The sequence below is a fragment of the Strix uralensis genome, chromosome 11, assembly GCF_047716275.1.
Source record: "Strix uralensis isolate ZFMK-TIS-50842 chromosome 11, bStrUra1, whole genome shotgun sequence".
Taxonomy (NCBI): domain Eukaryota; kingdom Metazoa; phylum Chordata; class Aves; order Strigiformes; family Strigidae; genus Strix; species Strix uralensis.
Window position 1 is genome coordinate 19,687,925 of NC_133982.1, and position 20,981 is coordinate 19,708,905.

The 20,981-nt window shown below is 41.7% G+C and overlaps 2 protein-coding genes across 4 annotated transcripts in view; both read left to right on the forward strand.

Moving 5' to 3' along the window:
• LOC141948050 (cell surface hyaluronidase CEMIP2-like) overlaps nt 1-20,981 on the forward strand; it is a 55,114-nt gene that overhangs the window by 12,961 nt on the left and 21,172 nt on the right. The window contains exons 10-17 of the mRNA XM_074880014.1: nt 1,193-1,262; nt 1,896-2,024; nt 3,038-3,123; nt 4,474-4,605; nt 4,726-4,761; nt 5,666-5,818; nt 7,725-7,902; nt 13,068-13,283. Of these exons, the coding sequence (XP_074736115.1) occupies nt 1,193-1,262; nt 1,896-2,024; nt 3,038-3,123; nt 4,474-4,605; nt 4,726-4,761; nt 5,666-5,818; nt 7,725-7,902; nt 13,068-13,283 (1,000 nt within the window). The remainder of the gene's footprint in view (nt 1-1,192; nt 1,263-1,895; nt 2,025-3,037; nt 3,124-4,473; nt 4,606-4,725; nt 4,762-5,665; nt 5,819-7,724; nt 7,903-13,067; nt 13,284-20,981) is intronic.
• CEMIP (cell migration inducing hyaluronidase 1) overlaps nt 1-20,981 on the forward strand; it is a 114,365-nt gene that overhangs the window by 8,615 nt on the left and 84,769 nt on the right. The window lies entirely within an intron of this gene.

Sequence of the window (20,981 nt, forward strand, 5' to 3'; positions counted from 1 at the left end):
TTTGCCTTTTTTCACTAGGGCTGAATTGGGGCTGGAGCATCTACAGTAAATTGGTCAATAGTACCTGAGTGCATGAATATCTAGAGTACATCAGGAGATTTAGTGAGAATGCAGAGATTAGCATAAACCACAGTGAGCATCATTTAACAATAAACAATATCCCAGTATAGCTGACCAAAGTTAGCTTGTATTTTGGAGACTGATGAGCTGTAACATGGACTCTCAGGGACCCAGGTGTTGGTCTGGCTAGTGTTTGCAAGCAAGAACACAGTTTAACCAAGGAAATTTGTATTTTCATGTTTTCTAGAAAAGGATGCAGTGGCCAAACTCTACTTATTTTAATTTGCATAAGTAATCCAACTGAATTAATTACAATTGTTGTTGCTGAAATGCTAAGGTTGCTTGAATGGTTAATACAGATTTATTCTGCACCTATTTGGTGGTTCTGTTAATCCAAAGGAGTGTGGATTCTTGATTATGTAATAGTTAAGGTGGATAAAAAGCTGAGATTTTGTGCTTAGAATGATGAAATTAATTGGTGCAGTCACGAGGAAAGGTTTACAGTGTTTTTACATGTGGTCTTTATTACTGCAGAAGATGTTATCAAATGAAGTAAGACAACAGATGGCAATGTTTTCTTAGCTATATCTGGCTTCTGTTTGTGCCACTACTGATCTTCCCTCTGAAGCAAAAACTCCTTATTTGAACAAACGTTAAAATAATATCTTCTTCTCTTGCTTAACAAGCCATTTGCAGCTTGCAATGACATTTGTTTTGTTTTCCACCTAGAAGCTTCATAAATCCATAGAGGATCCCCTACCTCCTACCATTGCCCCTGAAGTTCCAAAAACCAAACCAGAAGTTCACATTGCAGACATTTTCCAAAGCTGCTTAACATTAAAAAAAAAAAAAAAAAAAAAAAAGTCATTGGGTTTCCTTAAGCTGCATTTAACGGAGCATGGATTTTGTGTTAACGGTCTCATATAATTTGCAATAGGTTCAGCATGTGGCTCCATAAATGAACGTCTGACATTACTAGATGGTTTCTTTTCCTTAAAGAGTATCATTAAAAGGTTGTGTGGAGTTTTAGAGTCAATAGGAGAGTTGTGGCTCGAGTCCAGTGCAGTGCTATGAAAATGTATCCCTTCCTGTTTGGTAACTGCTTAGGATCATTTTGATTTTGATTTTTCAGGGCTGTCAGCACATTCTGGATTGCAAATCCAAACAACAACTTAATAGAGAATGCAGCAGCTGGTGCTCAGGTAAAATCATTTAATGGCAAGAGCTATGCTTTGCCTCCAGTTCCCATATATTCTGCTCTTATTGATGTCATTAGCATAAGGGCAATGAATTTTTAGTAAGCCGTTGTAAAATTTGGATATATATTTCTGCAACCTTTGTGTCTCTTAAGAACAAGTATTTGCCTACAGTTTTCACACTGATTTCCCTCACAACTGTGGCTGGAAATGGTGTGTGATGTCTCTTAGCAAACGATTTTTATTAGTAGTTAATAGCTAAATGCCCAATAAAATTTTATGTTTGTGTATCTAAATATATACTCTCTCCTTGTCATTATCTCTGATGTTTACTCAGATCATGTTTGTGTTTAATGTGCCTGTATAGAGGAGGCTATATTTTCCAATAAACCACCTGAATTTCACCCACAATATATGCATTTTTAAAACCCATGTGTGTGCCCCAGGGACCCAGTGTGCATGCCAAAGGATAAGTTGGGAGGTGTAAGAGTATGGGCTGGTGTGTGTCCTCTGGGACTTGCATGTTTGGCAGGCTCAGGTTAGAAATCTGGCCAGCATAGTGGGAAACCCGAGGTCCCCAGGATAACCTGTATCATTAATTGTAGTGTCCCATTTCTCAGACCTCCCTTTGTCTTTTAGGATGTCGGGATATGGTACATCTTCCACCGAGTTCCCACTGGACAGTCCGAGGGGCAATATCCAGAGGGACATGCTGAACATACCCCCTTGGGAGTATTTTACAACAACAGAGTCCACTCCAATTTCAAGGCACGTGGATTATTTTTATATGTTTCTGTCTATGTAATAGCATGGCGTAGGGCTGGCTGTGTGTGGTGCTTGGAAATCAGATGATCATGGGTGTGGTACATTTTGATGAACGTTTTTTAACACTGTATCAAGACACAATTAACTTTTGGGGGTGATGCTCTTTGATGGTTAAAGAGGGAGCTGAGCAGAATGGGGTCCCGTTTCAGGCACTGTAGTTGGGTGCCTGTGTTAAAGGGGATGTGCCCAGGACATGGGTACACCTACTACTAGCTGAGATTTATGGAATGACAGGCAGGACACTGAGCACTGCTGTTGGCCACAGTGGTGCAAGGATATAGCAGAGATGAGCAAAAGTCGTTTGGGCCAGGGCCTGCTCATCACCTTTGAAAAATTAAACAACAAATTCCAAGAAAAACACTTTCCCCCAAATACACTGTTTACATGAAAACATAACCTGTAAGCTATAAAAAGCATTTTTAACTTATTTCTCAAGATTCTAGATTGAAATCAGTGCTGTTCTCTGTGCCTTGTGTATTTTACATCTTGGCCCACAACAGCTGCTGCTCCAGCCCAAAGCCTTTAAGTTGGCTACAGCAGCTCATGTTCTCTTTTGACTGTCGGGGGACTCGTCACTCTTTATTTAAAGCCTTACTTCTTAACAACACTCTTTTTCCAAAAAGTTATCAAGAGCTTGGCGAAGTCCCTTATTGCTTTCTGCGAGGGAGAGAGGGAGAGTGGGAGTTCAGTGCCTTGCTTTGGGTCAGAAGAAAGCCCAAGATGCTGATGCATAACACATGGCAGGGCAGGCTCTGTCCTGACTTCAGCGTGCTACATCCTGTGCTAATGTCATCCCGAGCGGTGCCAAGTGACACTGAAAGGGAGGAGAAAGCCCAGGCTGCAAGCGCTTGCTGTGCCTGCACGCACTGGCAGCCCATGTTCATTGATAAAAATCCGGGATCTCTGGTCTCCGTTGGGTGGTCTGTTAAAATAATTGGAGTCACGTGCATTTTCAGGCTGGTTTGTTTATTGGAAAAGGAGTAAAGACAACGAGAGCCAGTGCTGAAGATCCCAGAGAGTATCTCACCGTTGATAATGCCAGGTAAGCACATGCTGTATGGCTAACTATTTTGGATAGTTGTAATGCTTCTTGGCTTCTGCACTGCATTTAGCAGATCATTAATGCCTCATTATGGCTGAAAAAAACACACAAGATATCTCTAATGTGCAGAGGCAAATACTTCATAGCTATGCCTTGAATTGTTTGTGTTACTGCTGACCAAAAATGACACACGTGCACTTGAGGTTATGAGGACTAAGCAGTGAAGCGTGTGAAAGGGGATCCAGATCCCATTAGTCCATTAGTGGGTTTGTAAACTCCAACATTTCTTATTGATAACTTAGAAGAACTTACATCTGAAAGATGACGTAAGGCACTGCTGAGACTGGTCTAGGATAAATGAGGAAAATAAAGTAGCCTCAAAGTTTTTTGTCAGCTGCTTTAAAATCTCTGAGCTTCCTTTTGCAGAGTGGAAGCAGGTAAGTTAAGGCCATTTTCTCACTCACTGTGGCCGTATAGGTCTATGTGAGGAAGTTGTGGCAAAAATCAGCCCCGCTCCTGGTCAGGCCTTGGCTTTTTTCCCTCCATCATACCCTATCAATGCCACAGATGATGGTCCCGTGTGGCTGAAAGGAGAGGGTGACTTTTTGTCCCTTTGTGAGAACTCCCTGCCAGGGTCATCCCCTTGGGTACTGAGGAGGCACGTCCCTTAATATGTCAGCTGGAAGAAGTAGGAGGTGAGGGTAGACTTAGAAAAAGCAATGGTGATTTTTTTTCCAAACGCAGCACAAATATACCATCCACAGCCAGTGTGGCAGGAAATAGCCTGCAAGTCATTGAGAAGCGCCCTGTTCCCAGGGCGAACCCTTTTTTCATACAACAGCTTCTCTTTCAGCAGAGACAGAAGCATATGGAGGTCTGGTCTGTACATGCAAGGAAAGCAGCTCCAACTACTCCGTTACCTTTGCTGAACGAGATTCTTGAAAGCGCCTAACTGATTTTCTAGCATCAACCCAGGGATTCTCAGTGGGCCTTGTAAGGACAATTACAAAAGGACCCAAGTGACTTGGGAAAGATGTTTTCTATGCCTCTAAATCGCACTGCATCAAATTAAAAAGTAGCTGTGGGCCCACTGAAGTCTAGCGAGAACCGCCTGTTGATTTCACTGGACCAGAATTTTACCCTTTACGAATGTTTCTTGTTTTCTGCTTTGTACCAAAGCACAGAAATGAAATCAAACTAATAGCCTGACTCTGATCCAGGGCATATCACCTCTTTAGGCCCATCACACTGATATTTGGAAGCCAGACGAGGTCTGCCAGGCACGACTTCCTCTGTCTGATGTTGGGTCCTGTGTCTCCTGTGCCGCATTAACTAAATTCCTTGCTTCAGGTTTCACCCACATCAAGATGCTGATCCCGAAAAGCCGCGAGTTCCTGCCGTGATTGATGGTCTTATTGCTTTTAAAAATAATGACCACGGGGCCTGGGCCAGGGGTGGCGACATTATTTTCCGCAACTCAGGGTAGGTTACTGTAGTTACGTGTTATATCATTCCCCTCACGGCAGACATAAATAGGTCTGTAGGCCAAATTCTCTGCAGACATTCCTCATCATTTACACCGTTATGTTTCTTCTGTCCCAGGTTTTCAGACAATGGAATTGGACTCACTCTGGCAAGGTAATTTCTTAAAATGGACCTTTTTCTCATTTTTAACCCCAGTGTAACAGGCTCAAGAATGGATGCTGAGCCACTCCCCTGGTAATTACTGTAAGACACGAGAAAACCTCACATTTCCCTCCCAGACCACATCAAGTCTTCCCTGCACAGCCGTTAATACAAGGGGCAATTTAGCCTTTCATTCTCTTTGCCTCAGCGTGTCTGGGGAATACATCGTAATTGCCGAATATTTCCTTTTGGATGGTAGGTCCTGAACCAGTAGACTAAACATCTGGCTCCGTATTCAGGGAGACTTTTCTTCTGCTCCATCCCAGTGGAACAGCACTGCCTGTAGCTCATGTGCTGCCAGGGCAGGGTGGCTGGGATGGCCCCACGTGGTGGCACAGCAGGTCTCCTGCCTCCTCTGCTGGTGTCTACCATGCTCCTGCAGCTCTCGTCTCGACCCCTCCTGCAAAAGACCTACAAAAATAAGCCATATCCAAAGCCCACTGCAGGCAATGAGCATCAGTGATATTTGGCTCTTGCTTCAGGGATGTAGCTAAAAATTTATAAAGCAACTTGGTATAAAGCAATTTTATATATATATATATATATATATATATATATATATATATATATATATATATATATATATATATATATATATATATATATATATATATATATATATATATATAGGGTAGAGCTGGTTTTACCCAGACTAAGCTACCTGTATTACTGATGCCCAAACACTAACCAAGCACTAACATGCTGGTTTCTAAACAGATTTTAAAGCAGGCTGTTACAAAGGTGCATGCACTTTTTTCCAAAGTAATAAGGAAGTTCTGCTGTGTCTGTGGTGTAGTTAAAGTGTTAATCAGTTGTGCTGTGCTGCACAGTTACCTGGTGTTTCTTTGCTTTGTAGTGATGGGACTTTTCCAACTGATGAAGGCTCCAGCCTGGAGGTTACACGCTCCATTTTTGTTGGAGAAAGCAGCAACTTTGGCTCCCAGGGAGGCCAAAACAGCTACTGGGGAAAAGGGGCAAATGGGGAATACAGAACACTGCCCAGAAACAAGTGAGTTATTCTTCTGCCACTTCTTCTTGGCGTTAGCATAAGCTAGAAGAAAAGCCTCAGGAATGAATGTGACTACCAACAAGTAATTTATACTGGGTGTTTAAATTATCGTACAGGCCAGAAATAATAAGCATCCAAATAAACTCACTCTTCAGGCCAACAGCTTGAGAGCATTCTCAACTGAATGTGCTTGATTTAATTTTCTGCTTAATTTATTAGTCACTGGAGAATGGATTAGAGAATCTGAAAGATACCAAATGGCTTTTGTGTAGTGCTTCAGTAGCACAGCATCGAGCTGATGGCACAGCTCCCATACACCATGCCACCATCCCTCCTGCAGACGTAGCTGGGCAAACGTGGCCAGTCTGACAAAGGAGAAACCATTTTTCAGTATTGCATCTTATTTCTCTTTCAATACCTGTATGCTATTTTCTGTTTTGATAGCAGCACAGCCTCCTGTCTAGTAACCATGGTGCCTACCCACATCCCCATAGCAAGGTGTGCTTCCCCAAGCCTAAATTCTACCCTAATGTATGTTCTCCGTCATGCTCACCAATCATTAAATCCTCTATGAGGAATATAAAATTAAGTAATAAGCGGTACTCAGCAGACATGTCATGCACACAGCCCTGGCTATATATGGCTTGGCCATAAATGACACAAGAATGGGCTCTGTGTAGGACAGCAAGAATAATCAGAGCTACCCTCAGTTATTATCAGTGTTATTATTTTAATTGCATTTGCAAAAAAGTTCCTTTGCAGTTCAAACAAGCTCTAATCATCTGTGATATTGTTAGGCAATGTACTTGTGGGAAGGAGTATGCCAAAACATCTGATATCTGTTCTTTCATTACGCCATAGTGCAAAATGGGATGTAGGAATTGTACCAAACCCAACTACTGAGATAACAATTCTGGAAATTGAAGAATTATTTGGTCAAGAAACAGTGTGCCTGGTGTTTCCAACTGGCAAAGTGTTTCTGGACCTCTGGAGCCAACCAGTAAGAAAAAACATCAGGGCTGGGGAGGGAATCTGTGCCCTGGTGACCGCCAGGCTGGAGAGAGCCTGTGTGCCCATGTGCTGTCAGCTTTGTGACTGTCATGTCTGAGTATCTCTTTCTGGACTCAGTAGGTATTGACCTACCCTTCCATGCCTCTACTGGCCAGCTTCATTAGTGTCTGTGAAGCTGATGCAGGCCACCCTTTAACTGGCCACGGCTGGGGCCAAGCAAAACTTGGCGCCTTCTCAAAACAAACCGTGGAAGGGGCAGGTCCTTACCTGTGACTCCAGTGGTGTCTCCTTCAACTCTGATACCTTGACAGCATGTCCGTGGACCGATACTGCAGAAATCACTTCTCTGTATGAAATACGGTGGACTGGGTCCTAGGTATCTTGTGGAAATGACTTGTAGGGAGAGGAGAAACTGTGCTGCACCACTTGGCGCTTGCTTCCAAGGAGACACTTGCCCCCAGGGAGTCTGACTGATACTATTTTTTCAATCATGCTGATGTTTTCCTGAGAAACCCATCTGCCCTGGAACAGGGAACCTGATGGCAATGCTGTCACACAGCCCTTTGGGTCTTCCTCATGGTGATGAACTCATGGTGATGAACTCCTGGGTGGCTGGGGACAAGGGTTTTGAACTGCTTTACCCCAGCTTACAAGCCTTAGGCAAGCTTGCGAGTAATTTTTTTTTTGCCTCTTAATCCTTATCCTGTAGAGGATGTTCAGCAGAGTTTTTTGTTTCATTAACTGTGTGATAAGTGTCCAGATCCCAGTTTTGGGAAAGGAAAGGTGGTTTAGCTACTTGTTAATATCTTTCTGTGGCTTCAGGAGAAGACTCAGATTTTGCCCAAGCTTTTAACACAGGACTGTGTTTAAATCTCTGTGTTTTTAAATCTCACAGGACGTTCCCTATTCGTGGATTCCAGATTTATGATGGGCCTGTCAGAATGGCAAAATGCACTTTCAAGAAGTTCATCCCGACTGTTGACAGATACTCAAGTGCCATTGGGTTCTTCATGAAAAACTCCTGGCAGATAAGCCCCCAGAATAATGTGTCGCAGATCCTGATGGAGAAGAGTGTAAGTAAGAAAAGCAGAAATATGTGCCGTTAGATGTGCAGGTTTTTGAAGTTTTTAGAAGTGCTGAAAGATCTATCCTAGACCAGGAGTTTTCATGCAGTGGTATGTGTTACATTGGTGCATAGTGTCAATTCATTTTGGCAACACTTTTTTTTTTTTTTTTCCCAAGTGAAAGTTATTTATAAGCTAGTAAAATGCGATGGTATCTTATGCCTGGGCAGACATACATTAAAAAATCTGCATTAGAGGTAGGTTTTACCTTGTAACCAGAAGATCTGGGACACCACTGGTGCAGCATTACCACCTTATATGTGCTGGGGACCTGGTGAGGACCTGGCCTCAGGGGTTGAGAGGGACCCAAATGAGATGTCAGGAGACAGTAAGCTGCAATCCAATTCTTATACAGAAATAACAAATGCACTTAGAAGCAAAGCCACGTCCTAGTTTCTGAGGTCAGCAGTAAAATTCCTGTTGAGCACAACAGGGACTTCCCCTGAGCAGAGACAGCAGAATGGGAGTCTGTATCCCTGCCTTGGCCGTAGGATACTCGTCCTGGATTCCTGCCAGGGTCATGACCCTGAACGCTTGGCTCGGGAAATAAAACATTCCACCTGGCTTGCTCCCAAGGATCATAACCTCTCCTTAGCTTTTTTCAAACAAGGTCCATACTTGTTAGGGTGTCCATGAACTGTAGTAACTTTGGCTTGAGGTTTGGCTTTATCTTGAGGAAAATTTCCATTGCTCTGGGATTGACCAATATCACTCCCACTGGCAAGCAGTTAATTTGTCTGTCCCCTCTCTGGTACACTTTAGACCAACAACAGGAGGGTATTTCACGAAAGGATGATGTTGATTGCAGTCACTTGACTTCTCCTCTAAAGAAAACACGGTTCTTGTGCATTTCAGTAAAGAGATCTTAGTTACCTTAGATGCTTGAGAGAGCTTTGGAACAAGAATAAGGGCTAATTTGCTGTACCTTCTTTATGTCCTCCCTTGGGGAAATAGTTATAAGATGGTCATGGGGAACATGAATGAGAAAATCAACCTGGAACTGGGGAGGGGAACTTAGAGGAAAATGTATGATGAAAAAGTTCAATTGGTGGAATGGAAGAGTGTGGAAATTTTCCTCCAGTAGCGGCTGTAGGACTCTGTTCAACAGAATGATTTCAGACAGGTGATACCTGTGCACATTAGCAAAGGGGATGATTACATCTTGAATGGCTGAAAATGCAGCTTTTTAATACAGTTGCACCATTTGAGGCCAATGAGCCTGTTAAATATTCCAGCATTTTTTGTCTGAGAGGCAGTTTGGTACTGCAACGCCTTTAAGATCTGAGGTTTTCAAGGTAAAAATGGTCAGAAGACTTCTGCAAAGCAAATTAAAATAGTACAGTGTCAGCCTATTACAAAAAACCTAATGACATTATCCCAATAATTATTTATTGCACGTACATTTCCAAGAAATATCCATTTGTGAAGTTGGTATTTTGCCAACTTAAAAACCATTTATGTTTGTAACCACCTGCATCCCAGCACTTTTCATTTTGATTCTGTTTTATCCGGATTGAACCCAGATGTGTTAAATCTGATTTCAAACTTGAAGGACCACGGTTAGTTTATTGTTTCGTTGCTAATTGCTATATGGGACAATATGTCTTTGACTTGTTAAGATAGAGCCTGTAGACTGTTTTAATTAATTTTCCATCTCCAGGCTTAATTTTATTACTTTTTAAAGGGTAGCTAAGTACTAATTCCCTAAAGGACAATCATTTTACAGTTGTTTTTTAAGAAGAAATTAAACACTACTGCAAGTTATATAGTGATGACAAAACTACTAGTCATGCTGAAGGAATAATTGTATAATTAATCAGACTAATCAGCGGATTGGTTAGACAACAAAATAATAAAGCCAGTCAGGTCTTTTTTAATTCCAGCATTAAAATAACAGACAAGTAAAACTAAACATTACGCTCTGCAAAAAGTATTCTAGTTGCCTTTCCATTGACAAACCTAAATCTCACATACTAAGATATCTGTACATTTATCAATTATTGCTAGGCTTGTTTGTTTGTTTGTTTTAAGAAGGGTGCTTTTTAGAAGTTATTTCAAAGCAGTGGAAGCAGTAGTTGGTCTTAATCCAGCTGAGGACATGCTGGTTGTGGTCTTCAGTAGATCTGGTTACTGTTAGTCAGTAGGACTTTGAGACCTCAAAGAAGATGGCCCCAGCCCAGAACAGAGACATGCCTGAACAGGACACTTGTGCATCATTTCTTAAGAAGACCTGACATATCTCTTTTTTGTCATAAAATAGCAATCAACTCATCCCTCTGTCCTTTCGCTGCACAGCTCCTGTAGAGTGAGGTGAGGAACCAGAGGTTGTATGTGATGTTTTGGACTCCCATGAACAAGGCCACCTCCAGTAGGTGCAGAAGACTCACAAACTGTCCCAATTCACATCCATTGCTAATAGTCCTGCTGGTTATTTTTTCCCTGCAGCCAGGAGCTTAGGGTGGATTCAAACTTATTCTACTCCTCGCTGTGCCAACACTATGGCATCTCTGAAATTACTTGTGCCAGAGAATCTCTGCAGTCTCCGTTGGGTGTGTTTGTGGTCCCCAGAAGAGCTCAGAGAGGCCAGCACTTGCTCCTGGCTGTGGTCTAGCAACTCCCATGGGATTGCAGTTCTGCCTACCTAAGAGATGGGCGCTTCCTAATGTCTTAATGCAGAAGCTGGCAAACAGTTCATGATGGGGAAAAAGAAAAGCAGACACTGAGTTAAAGTGGAAGTCTCTTATCCCCTGAAAAAGAGAGCAGGAAAAAAAATTAAAAACAACCCTGAAGAGACTGCTGACCAAAAGGACTTGCAGGGTGAGGGCTAGCATCACTCCAGCAGAGTAAAAGCCATGCTAAAGAGGGCAGGGTGCTTGGGTGGTAAAATATAGGAAGATTCACACTGGTTGAAAGGGCTTTCCTTAAAATTATAACAGTGATACAGGCTTTTGTTGGCAGCTTGTGCCAACACTTGAATTTTAGGAAAGGTTGCAAGTTATTATGATGTGTTCTAGTACGTTAATAATTTTTAATATAGCAAGTGTTTTTCACTGCAGTGTTCAGGACTTCTCTTCGGGTGTGTTAGGTGTGCTGCCCTTGGACAGGTTGAGTTAGCATATCCCTAAGAGATTACGTACTCACATAACCATCATCTGTCAGGTCTCCCTGTCAGGCTTTGGACAGGTAATTCAAGTAACCTTTATACCATTTCACTTCCAGGTAGTCCACACCTAATGAAAATTAGGTGTCTGAACAGCAGTGTGGTAGCTAGACATGACCTGTCTCTGCACCCTCTTCTAGCTCATTCCTAGCTTTACATGGACACACCTGACGAGCTCAGTCTTTGTTCATGTGTGTTCACTTAGAAAAAAATACATGTTGCCATAGCTGTAACTGCAAACTCAGTGCACCCCTGTCCTGCAGTGTACAAAAGTAAGGTAACTTTGAGACTGATAAAAGCAGTGACACTGCTCATTAACATTTCCATTTCTTTTCTGACTTTCAGACTTTTTAGAGGAGAATGTTAGAGATCAGATTAGCATTAGCACCAAAACTGTTTGCTGCTGGACAGAAACACTGAGAGTGTTAATCAAATGTAAGCTGTACTGGCTGAGCCTTAGTTTGTTTTGAAGTACAGCTGACTTTGTTCTCCTCCTCAGTGAAGTTCCTGTTTTCATATTCAACTCCAGAAGTGCACTGTCACAAAGTATTTATAATGGAGCTTTGAGCTGCAGCACACTGTTTACATTGTTTAATATCTTCTCTTTTATAAATTAAAATTAAAGAAAAAAACCCCAACTTTTGGACTCCTCCTACTTTGCCAAGTAGCCCTTTGGGCAAAAATTTCCTCTGGTGCAGTAAGAAAAGGTTTTAAAACACTCAAAAATACACATTAAATTCCCATGTGTTTGAGCCTCCTCTAAATGAGACTGCTTCAGGTGTTTATGAGACTCAGACAAGAAGGTGGCAGAAAAATGGTTCTAGGCTCTAATTTAATTTTAAAGGAATAAAGACTTTTGTTCTGCAAGTAGTTCTTGCTGCATTGGTCATTCTTTTTAAGCCAATGGGACTTTCCATCTAACTCAGAATCACAATGACCCTCCTATTCTCCTAAGCTGTTCTGTTTATTATTGTTAAAATAAAACCTTTAAAGCCCTTAGTAAACTTGCAGGCTAATCCTGCTGACCCTAATTCTTACTCATGTGCACAGTCCAATTAAAATTAGTTGGGCTAAATAGAACAAATTACAGTCCTTTGGGTCGGCGTGATCCAGTTGCCATTTATGCTGTCTGCTTTCATACACATTGCTGCAGGATTCATTCAGAGTGCTTGACCTGGAGTATTTTTTTTCTTGATTACTTCAGAACTTAATTGTCGCACACTGTAATAATTTTCTCTGCAGACATTAAAATATTCCATGCTTTTTTGCTGAACATCTGCAGTTTCCTTGTTTTGTTGGATTTTCGTATCAGGACAGATTCTTTTACTTAGCTACTGAAAAATCTTGAAAACAGAGCTATGCATAATGAGGATAATGCTGCTTCCTGTTATTTCTCTTCCCTAAAAAAAAATTCTTCAGGGATGTATTAGAATGTGCACAAGAGCCAATTCTGAGAATTGCTGTCTCTTATGAGTTATATAAGGGGGAACAATGAGAAAAAAATGGCACTCACAGAAGCACTTAGAACAGTCATTGAAAATATATGAGAAAATTCACCAAATATCTAGTAATTTGTGTTTCTTTGATCACAGCTGTGATATTCCTCAGTAAATTTCATAATCTTCCAGTACTTCCCTACCCTTTGAGTCCTCCTCTTCCTTTTGACACCACACAATTTATTGCTGTGTCATTTCAAGGAATACATGGTTGTGCGAGTGCATTTCAAAGAACCAAAAGTCTAATTTTTGTGAACATATCTACTGGGATTAAGAAATGAGAGGGAAAACCAATACAACTGGAAATTTTTTTAAATGGACGAGGCAAAGCAAAACTCTTTACTCAGACAATAGAGCTTTCTATTTCTAGCTGTATCATTGTTTTAGCTGTTAGAACACTGCAAATCCAAGTCATTACTTAGAGCTAACCAGTAATTTTTCTTATTTTCTCCTGCTAGGTTGGACTGAAAGTGTTTTTTGGCAGATCGGGCCAGTGGTTTGGAAGCAATGATAATGACGGTGACAAAATGTCCATCTTCCATGACCTGGATGGCTCAGTGACAGGGTATCCGGACACTTTCATAGGCAGAGCAGACAACTACTTGCTGCATCATCCTGGGTGTCTCACTGTCCCACGCTGGAACGGGGTGATGTGTACCGGGAAATTCGCACAGGTAACGGGGGGCAGCTGCAGGCAACGTTGTTGGGCGTGTTGTGTGTGTCTTCAGATAGTCGACTGAGGGGTGATGGAGTGAAACCTACTCAACACTCCATAAGATAAGAGGTGAATAATAACTTGGGTATAATTTTATTCCTGTCAGTGTTATCTGCCTAATTCCAAGGGCTCAGTAAAGCTCCTGTTGTGCAGCTGCCTCCAACCTGTGGCTGTAAGGAGTCTCCTCCCATTGCCCACAAGAAGCTGCAAATTGTAATTGAGTTGGGGGAAAGCTTGGTGTTCTCTAATTCTTGCTTCCAGGCATTTGTCCCCTCTTCTTGGGGCTCTGGTGGATAAATCTGGTGAATCAAGTTTCAGTAAGATGTTACTCCTCTAATACATCTCACTGTTCAGGATGGTGAAATGGGTGGTTGAGACACAAACTCACACTTACTTCCCATCCAGAAATCACTGGCTCAGGGATGGTCAGTCTTAGGTCAGGGTGGTCTTAAACCTTCACAGTAGTTTTCTTCAGCATATTTGAGTTAGAGACCTAACTGACATGTCAACACCTTGGTAGAAAGGGCTGCAAATCCTACATAACCTTTCAGTAGGGAAAGAAAGAAACAGGAGAGTGGTAAATGGAGGAAAAATGTGACCTCATAATCAGATTGTGGTTCATTGTATGTTGCACAAATTTTGACAAGACCTTTGTGTGTGGATAGAGCATACTGTAAATACATGACTCACCACAGCTTTCACAGTCACCTGTAAGAGATTGCAGATGGCTCTCCTTGCTCCTCCATTTCTAAAGGATATTAGTGTTTTTACAAAAATGGTATCCAGGCCTGTTTTAAAACTCTTAGTTACCTGGACATCTTGCTGGGTCTCCTTGTGTTGAACAAGGCAAATGTTAAGACTGTGTGTGGTAGGCACACACAGCACCACGTGGTTTGAGGTTGGAGAGTGGGTACTGGGAGCTCTCATGCAAGATGTGGCTTTTGGAAGGACCATTATGTTCTCCTGACCCCTGAGAACAGTCCTGCACCGTCAAATAAAGACTGAAGTGGGGTGCACTGCTGGATGTGAAAGGCCAAAGAATGGCATATGAAATGGTCAAGTGATCTTAAAATAAGATCAGAGTTCATGAGATACAGGAGGTGTTACTTATTTATTTATTAAGAGTCTTCTGTGGACTTGGGAGCATGCTGCAAACTCTTGTCTCATTGGGAGTCAGTAGACATTGCCCAGACATCAGCAGGTGCAGCACAGGATGAAACTCTGCCTGAAGTCACTGAAGACCGGGCAGCATTAAAATTGCCTCAAGAGGAGCGAGCGGGCTGTCAGGTTTCACTTTGTAACATTCAGTTTTGTGAGCATGGGGATTAGCAGAGCCTGATTTCCTACAGTTGCACCTCAAGATGGGTTTCAAACCTAGACTCATGGATTTTTGACATTGGGAGATTTCTGAAGGTGCTTTCTCTGTGATTTCTCTGATGTGTAGTAATGTGTGGGTTTGGACTTTGGGCAGTCAGACACAGCACTCTGCTCCTCTTTCTCCAAGAAACTTTATGCAGGAAACTTTTAGGAATGCAATTATCTTCGAGACCTCTATACCTACATAATATGTGGACAGTCAAATCCAGATTATGCATGTCTCTTTAAGCTAAAAATATTTTTATGCATTTGGCTTAGTTGCACGGCAGAGAGAGGGAGTTGCTATTTAGGTGTCTAGAGACTGGACTTACTCCCTCTGGTTTGCTATTGCCTAGACGGAAACAGGATTGGGTTCCTATGAAACATTCCCATTGAATTAGGGTTTTGTGCTTAGCACTTAGGTTCTGCTCTGTGTCTCTAGAGAAATTATATTCCCCGCTCTGGCAACCTAACAGTTAAATTCAGAACTGTAAACAAGGAGGCACTTATATTTTTATTTCTATTAATACCCTCCTGGTTATGGCACTCTACATGGTGAGGCAGTTTTTCCACCATAGAAAATTTCCTTGGCTAGGTTTAGGCAAGCATAAACATTTACTTCTCTGGGATCCGTTACTTACCAGCATTTTTCAACTAATCAGCATCCAGCAGGATGAGTAAAGCTTATACTAAATGCTTCACTTTATGGGTTTTGTGTAGGGAAATATATATGTGTGCAGGGTAGAAGAAGTTAGTCCCGTGCAGCAGGGCTTGATTTAATTTGGAGGGTATAATTGCTGGAGTATTTCAGCTTAACCCTGGTTCTCAGCACCTTGACAATCTGATGATTTGTTTGTGTGCTATATTCTGAGTGACATACTTCAGATCAAAAGCCTAAAAGAGTCAATCCAATTATGGAGAAAGAAGGTTTGCTTTGATCTCAGCAACTCTATTACAAAATCTGTTTTTCTTTTCCTTTTCATGTAGCTCTGGTAGACAAGAACTTTTATTCTTCCCTAGCACAAGCAGGTGACAATGTGCTTTCAGTTCAAGGAAATAGTGACTGTATTACTGCTGAACTGGGCCCAAGATAGCCAGCCTAGGGATGGGCTACTTGGTGTGGAAAAATGAGATCCAAGTCCTTCAGCCAACATTGCAGCCAAATCCTTTCTGAGCAAAGTGCCTAGAGTTCAGTTAATTTCTTTCTGCTTGGTTTCTTTCATTCACTTTTTGTATCTTCTGGATGTAATTTGCCTGGGAAATGAAATGCCTGAGGAAGACCTATTCCTCTGGCAGCATTTCTAGCTCCACAAAATCCTGGAGACAGACTGTCCTGAGGGTGTTTTAATCTGGCAACTCAGGTTGACATTCCCCCCTTTCTACAGTTGGTTCATGGTTCCTTCCTCCTCACTGTGTCCAAGAAGCATTATGCCACCTTCTCCACATGGTGTCCAAGACCTTCCTTCAACAAGAAGCACTAAGAAATGCCTTGTGCTTTGACTCCAACATTGCCTTTCTCTACCAAAACAGGGTTCTGGAGCCAGCTTAAAATCATGAAATTTACACAAGCAAGAACTATCAGGTCTTTTTGTCCTCCCCTTTTGATTCTGGAGCCTGTAAGGTTGGTGTTGTCCAAACAAGACCCACGCCTTTGCTTTTTAATGACAGCTGAAACTCTCATGTTGTAATGTAAATAAAGCAAGGCTTTGAGGAAGAACACCAAGTAGAGGGAGACTCACAGGGAAATCAAAAGAGTTGGCAGCACCACATCTTCTGGCAATCTCTATGAGTCACTCAGACTCTGTCAGCAGGGCGTTGAGGTCCTTGGTGTCCCGTCAACCTGACTTTCAGCTGTTGCAAAGGCCAGTAATAAAACAAGAATGTAGGGAGAGGCCCATCCCATAGTTCTCTCCTTGTAGGTGGGTGAGATTTCCAAAGGCACCGAACTGGAGACTCCTCAACACCTGCATTACTTGTTAAAATGTAAATGAGATTCCTAAACTATTTTATATAAATTGTACGACAAGTGCCTTGGCTCCCACTAGGCAGTTGAAGCTATGCACTTACAGTCCTTGCAGACTTCACAGCAACTCATCAGGAGAGGCAGTGAAACTTCTCTTTTTTGGTATTAGTCTTTATTAAAATAAGCAGAGTTTTTGGCAGTATGTGATATTTTCTTTTATAAGCTTAAAAAGGCGTTAGACAGTCATAAGAGACTGCTACATAGCTAAATTAGTGTCAGTTTTAAATTACCAAAAAATTGATGCCTTGGTATTATAAAATACTTCAGGCAATGCTGTTGATTTTTCACCCGTTCACTTAGTCACTACCTTACTGCAGGCGACTGAAATAGAAATTATTCCACTTCTGTTAACTCTGTTCGTGCAGTGAATGTTTGCAGTTGCACTGATGCTGCACCTCCAAGTTACGTACCTTCAGCTGGTGTTGCGTACTCAGTACCTGTGTAGCTGGTTTTGGTACTGATGCTTCTAAATGTAAAGCAAGCAAGAGATGCAGTAGATACTGAGCTGTGCTTTTCTAACCACAGGCAAACCCATACAATCCCAGGGTATCTGTGATGCTTGAGGATTGACAGCACCTCATACACTGGGAAGAAGGAAAAACCTCAAGGTATTTTTCAGCTGATAATGTCCATATTTGGGCAAAGAGATCCAATTTTGGTGTATGATGTACACCAATGGAACTACCAAAGTAGTTTTGCCGATGTCAGTGACATCCTAGCATGTCCTATCATGTCTTAGAGAAAGATACTTTTTTTTTTTCTTTCTGAAAGAATTTTAGTCTTCACTTGGAAATTTCATAGAGAAAATGTTTTGCCCTGGGAAATTAACCTTTTTTGAACTGTCAATCAACCAGAAAGGGAGAAGGTATGTTCTGAGCTTCTAATTTTTAAGGTATTTTGCCCCAGCCTGGCAGTTGACACCACAGCAGGACAAAAGCAATGTTAAAGAAACTAGAAAGCAAGCAAAGCTTTTCTCAGAAACCAAGATTTTCTGTTCCAGTACTTTGCATGCTGCTTATCTTCATACTTGCTATCCAGTTGAATAGCAGATCCCCCATGAATTGTAAAATAACTTATCTTCTCAGTTTCACAATCTACTTGGGAAAATTGCCATGTAAGCACAGGGAAATCTGACACATCTTTTTAGCATGAAGTTTTAAGCAGCTAAAATGACAACTATGTCCATTAAACCATCCAGGCAAGTAGAAGGCTTGAATTTTACAACGTTTTAACTAGCTTTTCTTCTCATACTACATTAAGCTGTCACCACTTCTCATATTTTAAAGTATCGTTATGACCTACTTTCTCCTCTTAAATATTTCAATAGAGCTAACCAAAAATTATGGAGGTCTTGCTAAGGAAGATGGATTTTTCATTCTAGAAAAAAATTCTCTTGTTACTCTCCTTTTTGCTCCTGTTCACAAGTGTTTTGCCCCTGCAAAGGTAGATAAAAGGAAGAAAAGTGATAAAATTTTCCAAGTTCAGTTCAAGTGAGTAAAGGTGTCACAGAGTAAAGGCTGAGGAAGAAGGAGGCCATGTTGTGACATCCCAAGAGCACCATGCTGGGACAGTGGCTGATGTTTCACCTGTCTGGGACTGGTGGAGCTCAAAGGGCTCTTTTTACTTCATTCGTCTCATTGGGAACTGAAAGCAGCCTTTTGGTGGATGACTCTTCTTGATTTTTCTGAAGCAATCTGTTGGTCTTGATTACAGACCTGAAGGGGTAACTAGGACTGATATGCATAAGCATCACAGAAGGGAGGTCAGGGATTTCATGGACAAGGATTGGATTCCCCTCTTGTCCCTTGTTCCCTCAAATGAGGGGGGAAGCCCAGAGAAAGGCATACATGGGAAAATATAGGGTGCTGCTCTTTGTGCAGCTTGGTGTGTTCAAGAAGGACCAGGTCACCGGGACTGTCATTCCAGAGCTGAGCTCAGTTGCTGCAGGAAACATCTCAGCTAGTTCCTGCTCCCAGTCAGAGTCCTATTGACTTTGTGATGCTCCACCTGGGCAAAAGAGTGTCTTTGTGTAGGATTTAGATTGCTTGATCAGGACATTTACCTACTGTGACCTCCTTTAGTGATAAACATATTGCACAATCCACCAGATATACTACTGTACTTCTGTGGGACTGAAAATCACATCCTTGGTGGCTTGTAGTTCTGGAAGGCATTCACTCAGTGGCCACTGTTGGTCAGTTTACAAATATTTCTATCAACGCATAAGTGTCATTTTGCCTTGTTCTAGTAATTACTGTTTCATTCTTAAAACAGTTGTCACCATTATCCTCGTGACCTGTGACTTGGTCCCTAGGCACTTGGAGGAAAATGTTACCATGCTTTCCTCATCATCTTATTGAAGCATACTTCGAACTCTTCCAGCACTTTCCTGAACTCATTAACAATTGTTGTAGTGAGCAGCTTGGGCCATACACAGCACTCTCTCTCTTTTTATTTTTACACAAATACCTTAAAGCATATAGGAATCTTTTGTTCTTAGTAGTCTGTAATTTAGGAACTTCTGGGGCTCCCTGAATGCATTTCCTTCCGTTCTTGGTTTATTTTATCACTGGTGCATTTAATTTTGTAGTAAGTGCACAGCAGCAACCACCTTAATATTCTGTGCTTGCTGGAGACCCATATTAGAAGGAAATAATGTCAAAGTTTACAGTGATAGGACAAAAACTCTTGCCTCTTATCCAGAAAGACACAAGTGGGCTATTATTCTGCAGTATCAGAGTTCATTCCAACCATTCTTTGTCAGAAAATGCTCTTTTGATTGAGAACAGTTAATACTTTGATGGGATTTCGGGTCTGAAGATACCTTACTGATCACCTGCTCTGACCTCAGCACTTCCCCATCCGGGTGGGGATAAATGAGATTGAAATGTGGTTTATTACATTGCATGTTACTGACTTTCCAATCATGGTTTGAATGTGAAGGGAAAATAGGTTTTTCTCCTTGGTTTCATAGATAAAAATGTTCTTTTATCAGACTGCAAAATTAATTTATTCTTCCTTTATCCATCAAGAATAAGCAAATGGGCAGCTGCTCAGAGATTGCTTGGAGTGAATTACTTGATCAATAGTTTCAGCCATCAGGAAAAATTTCTGTTTAATGCAATTCTGGGATCCACTTTAATCTTCAAGGGTCTGCAGATACCACTCAGGATAGGTTGTTATTAAAGTGCAATGGTGTGGAAAGAGGAATGGACTGAATATCCAAGAAACATTTACAACCATTTCTGGATTACTTCTTTGATATGAGACTCAAATTTTTAACTTGAGCATTGAGCATGGGGCTGCTGAATTCAGGGGTGACGTGAGGGGTAGGCAGAGATGGCCTGTCTTTTGGAGGTCCTGAGGAGCTCAAATTCAACAGCAGGAGCAGGCGCAAGCACAGAGTCCTGAGCATGAAACTGGAACTGGGAACTGAACTGCCTAGAAACCCTAACTAAAATAAACCCATATATAAACCAGTAAGAGAGAGTCTGTTTTTGCAGAGCTTTCAATCTGCATAGAGAAGAGGAAGAGAAGCAGATATGGAGATGTGAGGGGCCAAGGTCTCATAGCCCTGCATTAGAAGGGGGATATCCTGATAGATAGAGTCTTGCCCTCTCTGCTAGTCTTGGCTGTGCTCATATCCTTCCTTGTGCTATTAAAATCTGTTAAGAGACTACTGCCTCCATTTTGATCTACCTCAAAGACAGAAATTGAAACTAAAAATAGTTTTGCTGGATGGATGCTCATGTAGAAGCTTAGGTGTTTCTGAGCTAACATGGATTTTTATGTTGGATGTTTTAAGTTCTTGATGCAAAGAGCACTATTGCACACTGTAGGAGAGTGAAGGAAGCAGGATTATAGGTGTCTCCAACTGTCCTCGCTTCATTTGAAACCCTTCAGGGAACATGACAAGCTGTCTGCTATAACCCTATGTGTTGAGTCAGATTTGTGTGACTAGTTGCGCATCCTCCTTTTGCACGAGAATTTCACACAGGGGGAAGCAGGTGAATGTCATGCGTTCAGCCTTAAAACTAATGTTTGCCACATGAATTGGCCTTTGTTTGGGTGATGGCAGGACAGAAAAAGCATACAGCCGGAGTGTACTTTCATAATTGGTCCATGGAGTTGAACTACAGGCCAAGGGCATCTGTTGGTCCCTGCGCAGAAGAGCTCTCTGTTGAAGCCTGTGGAACATGCTATTTAGTCTATAAGGTCATATAGTCAGGCCATTGAGTTTTAGCCCCCAAAATTTCAGCCTAGTCTGCTACTTGAGAG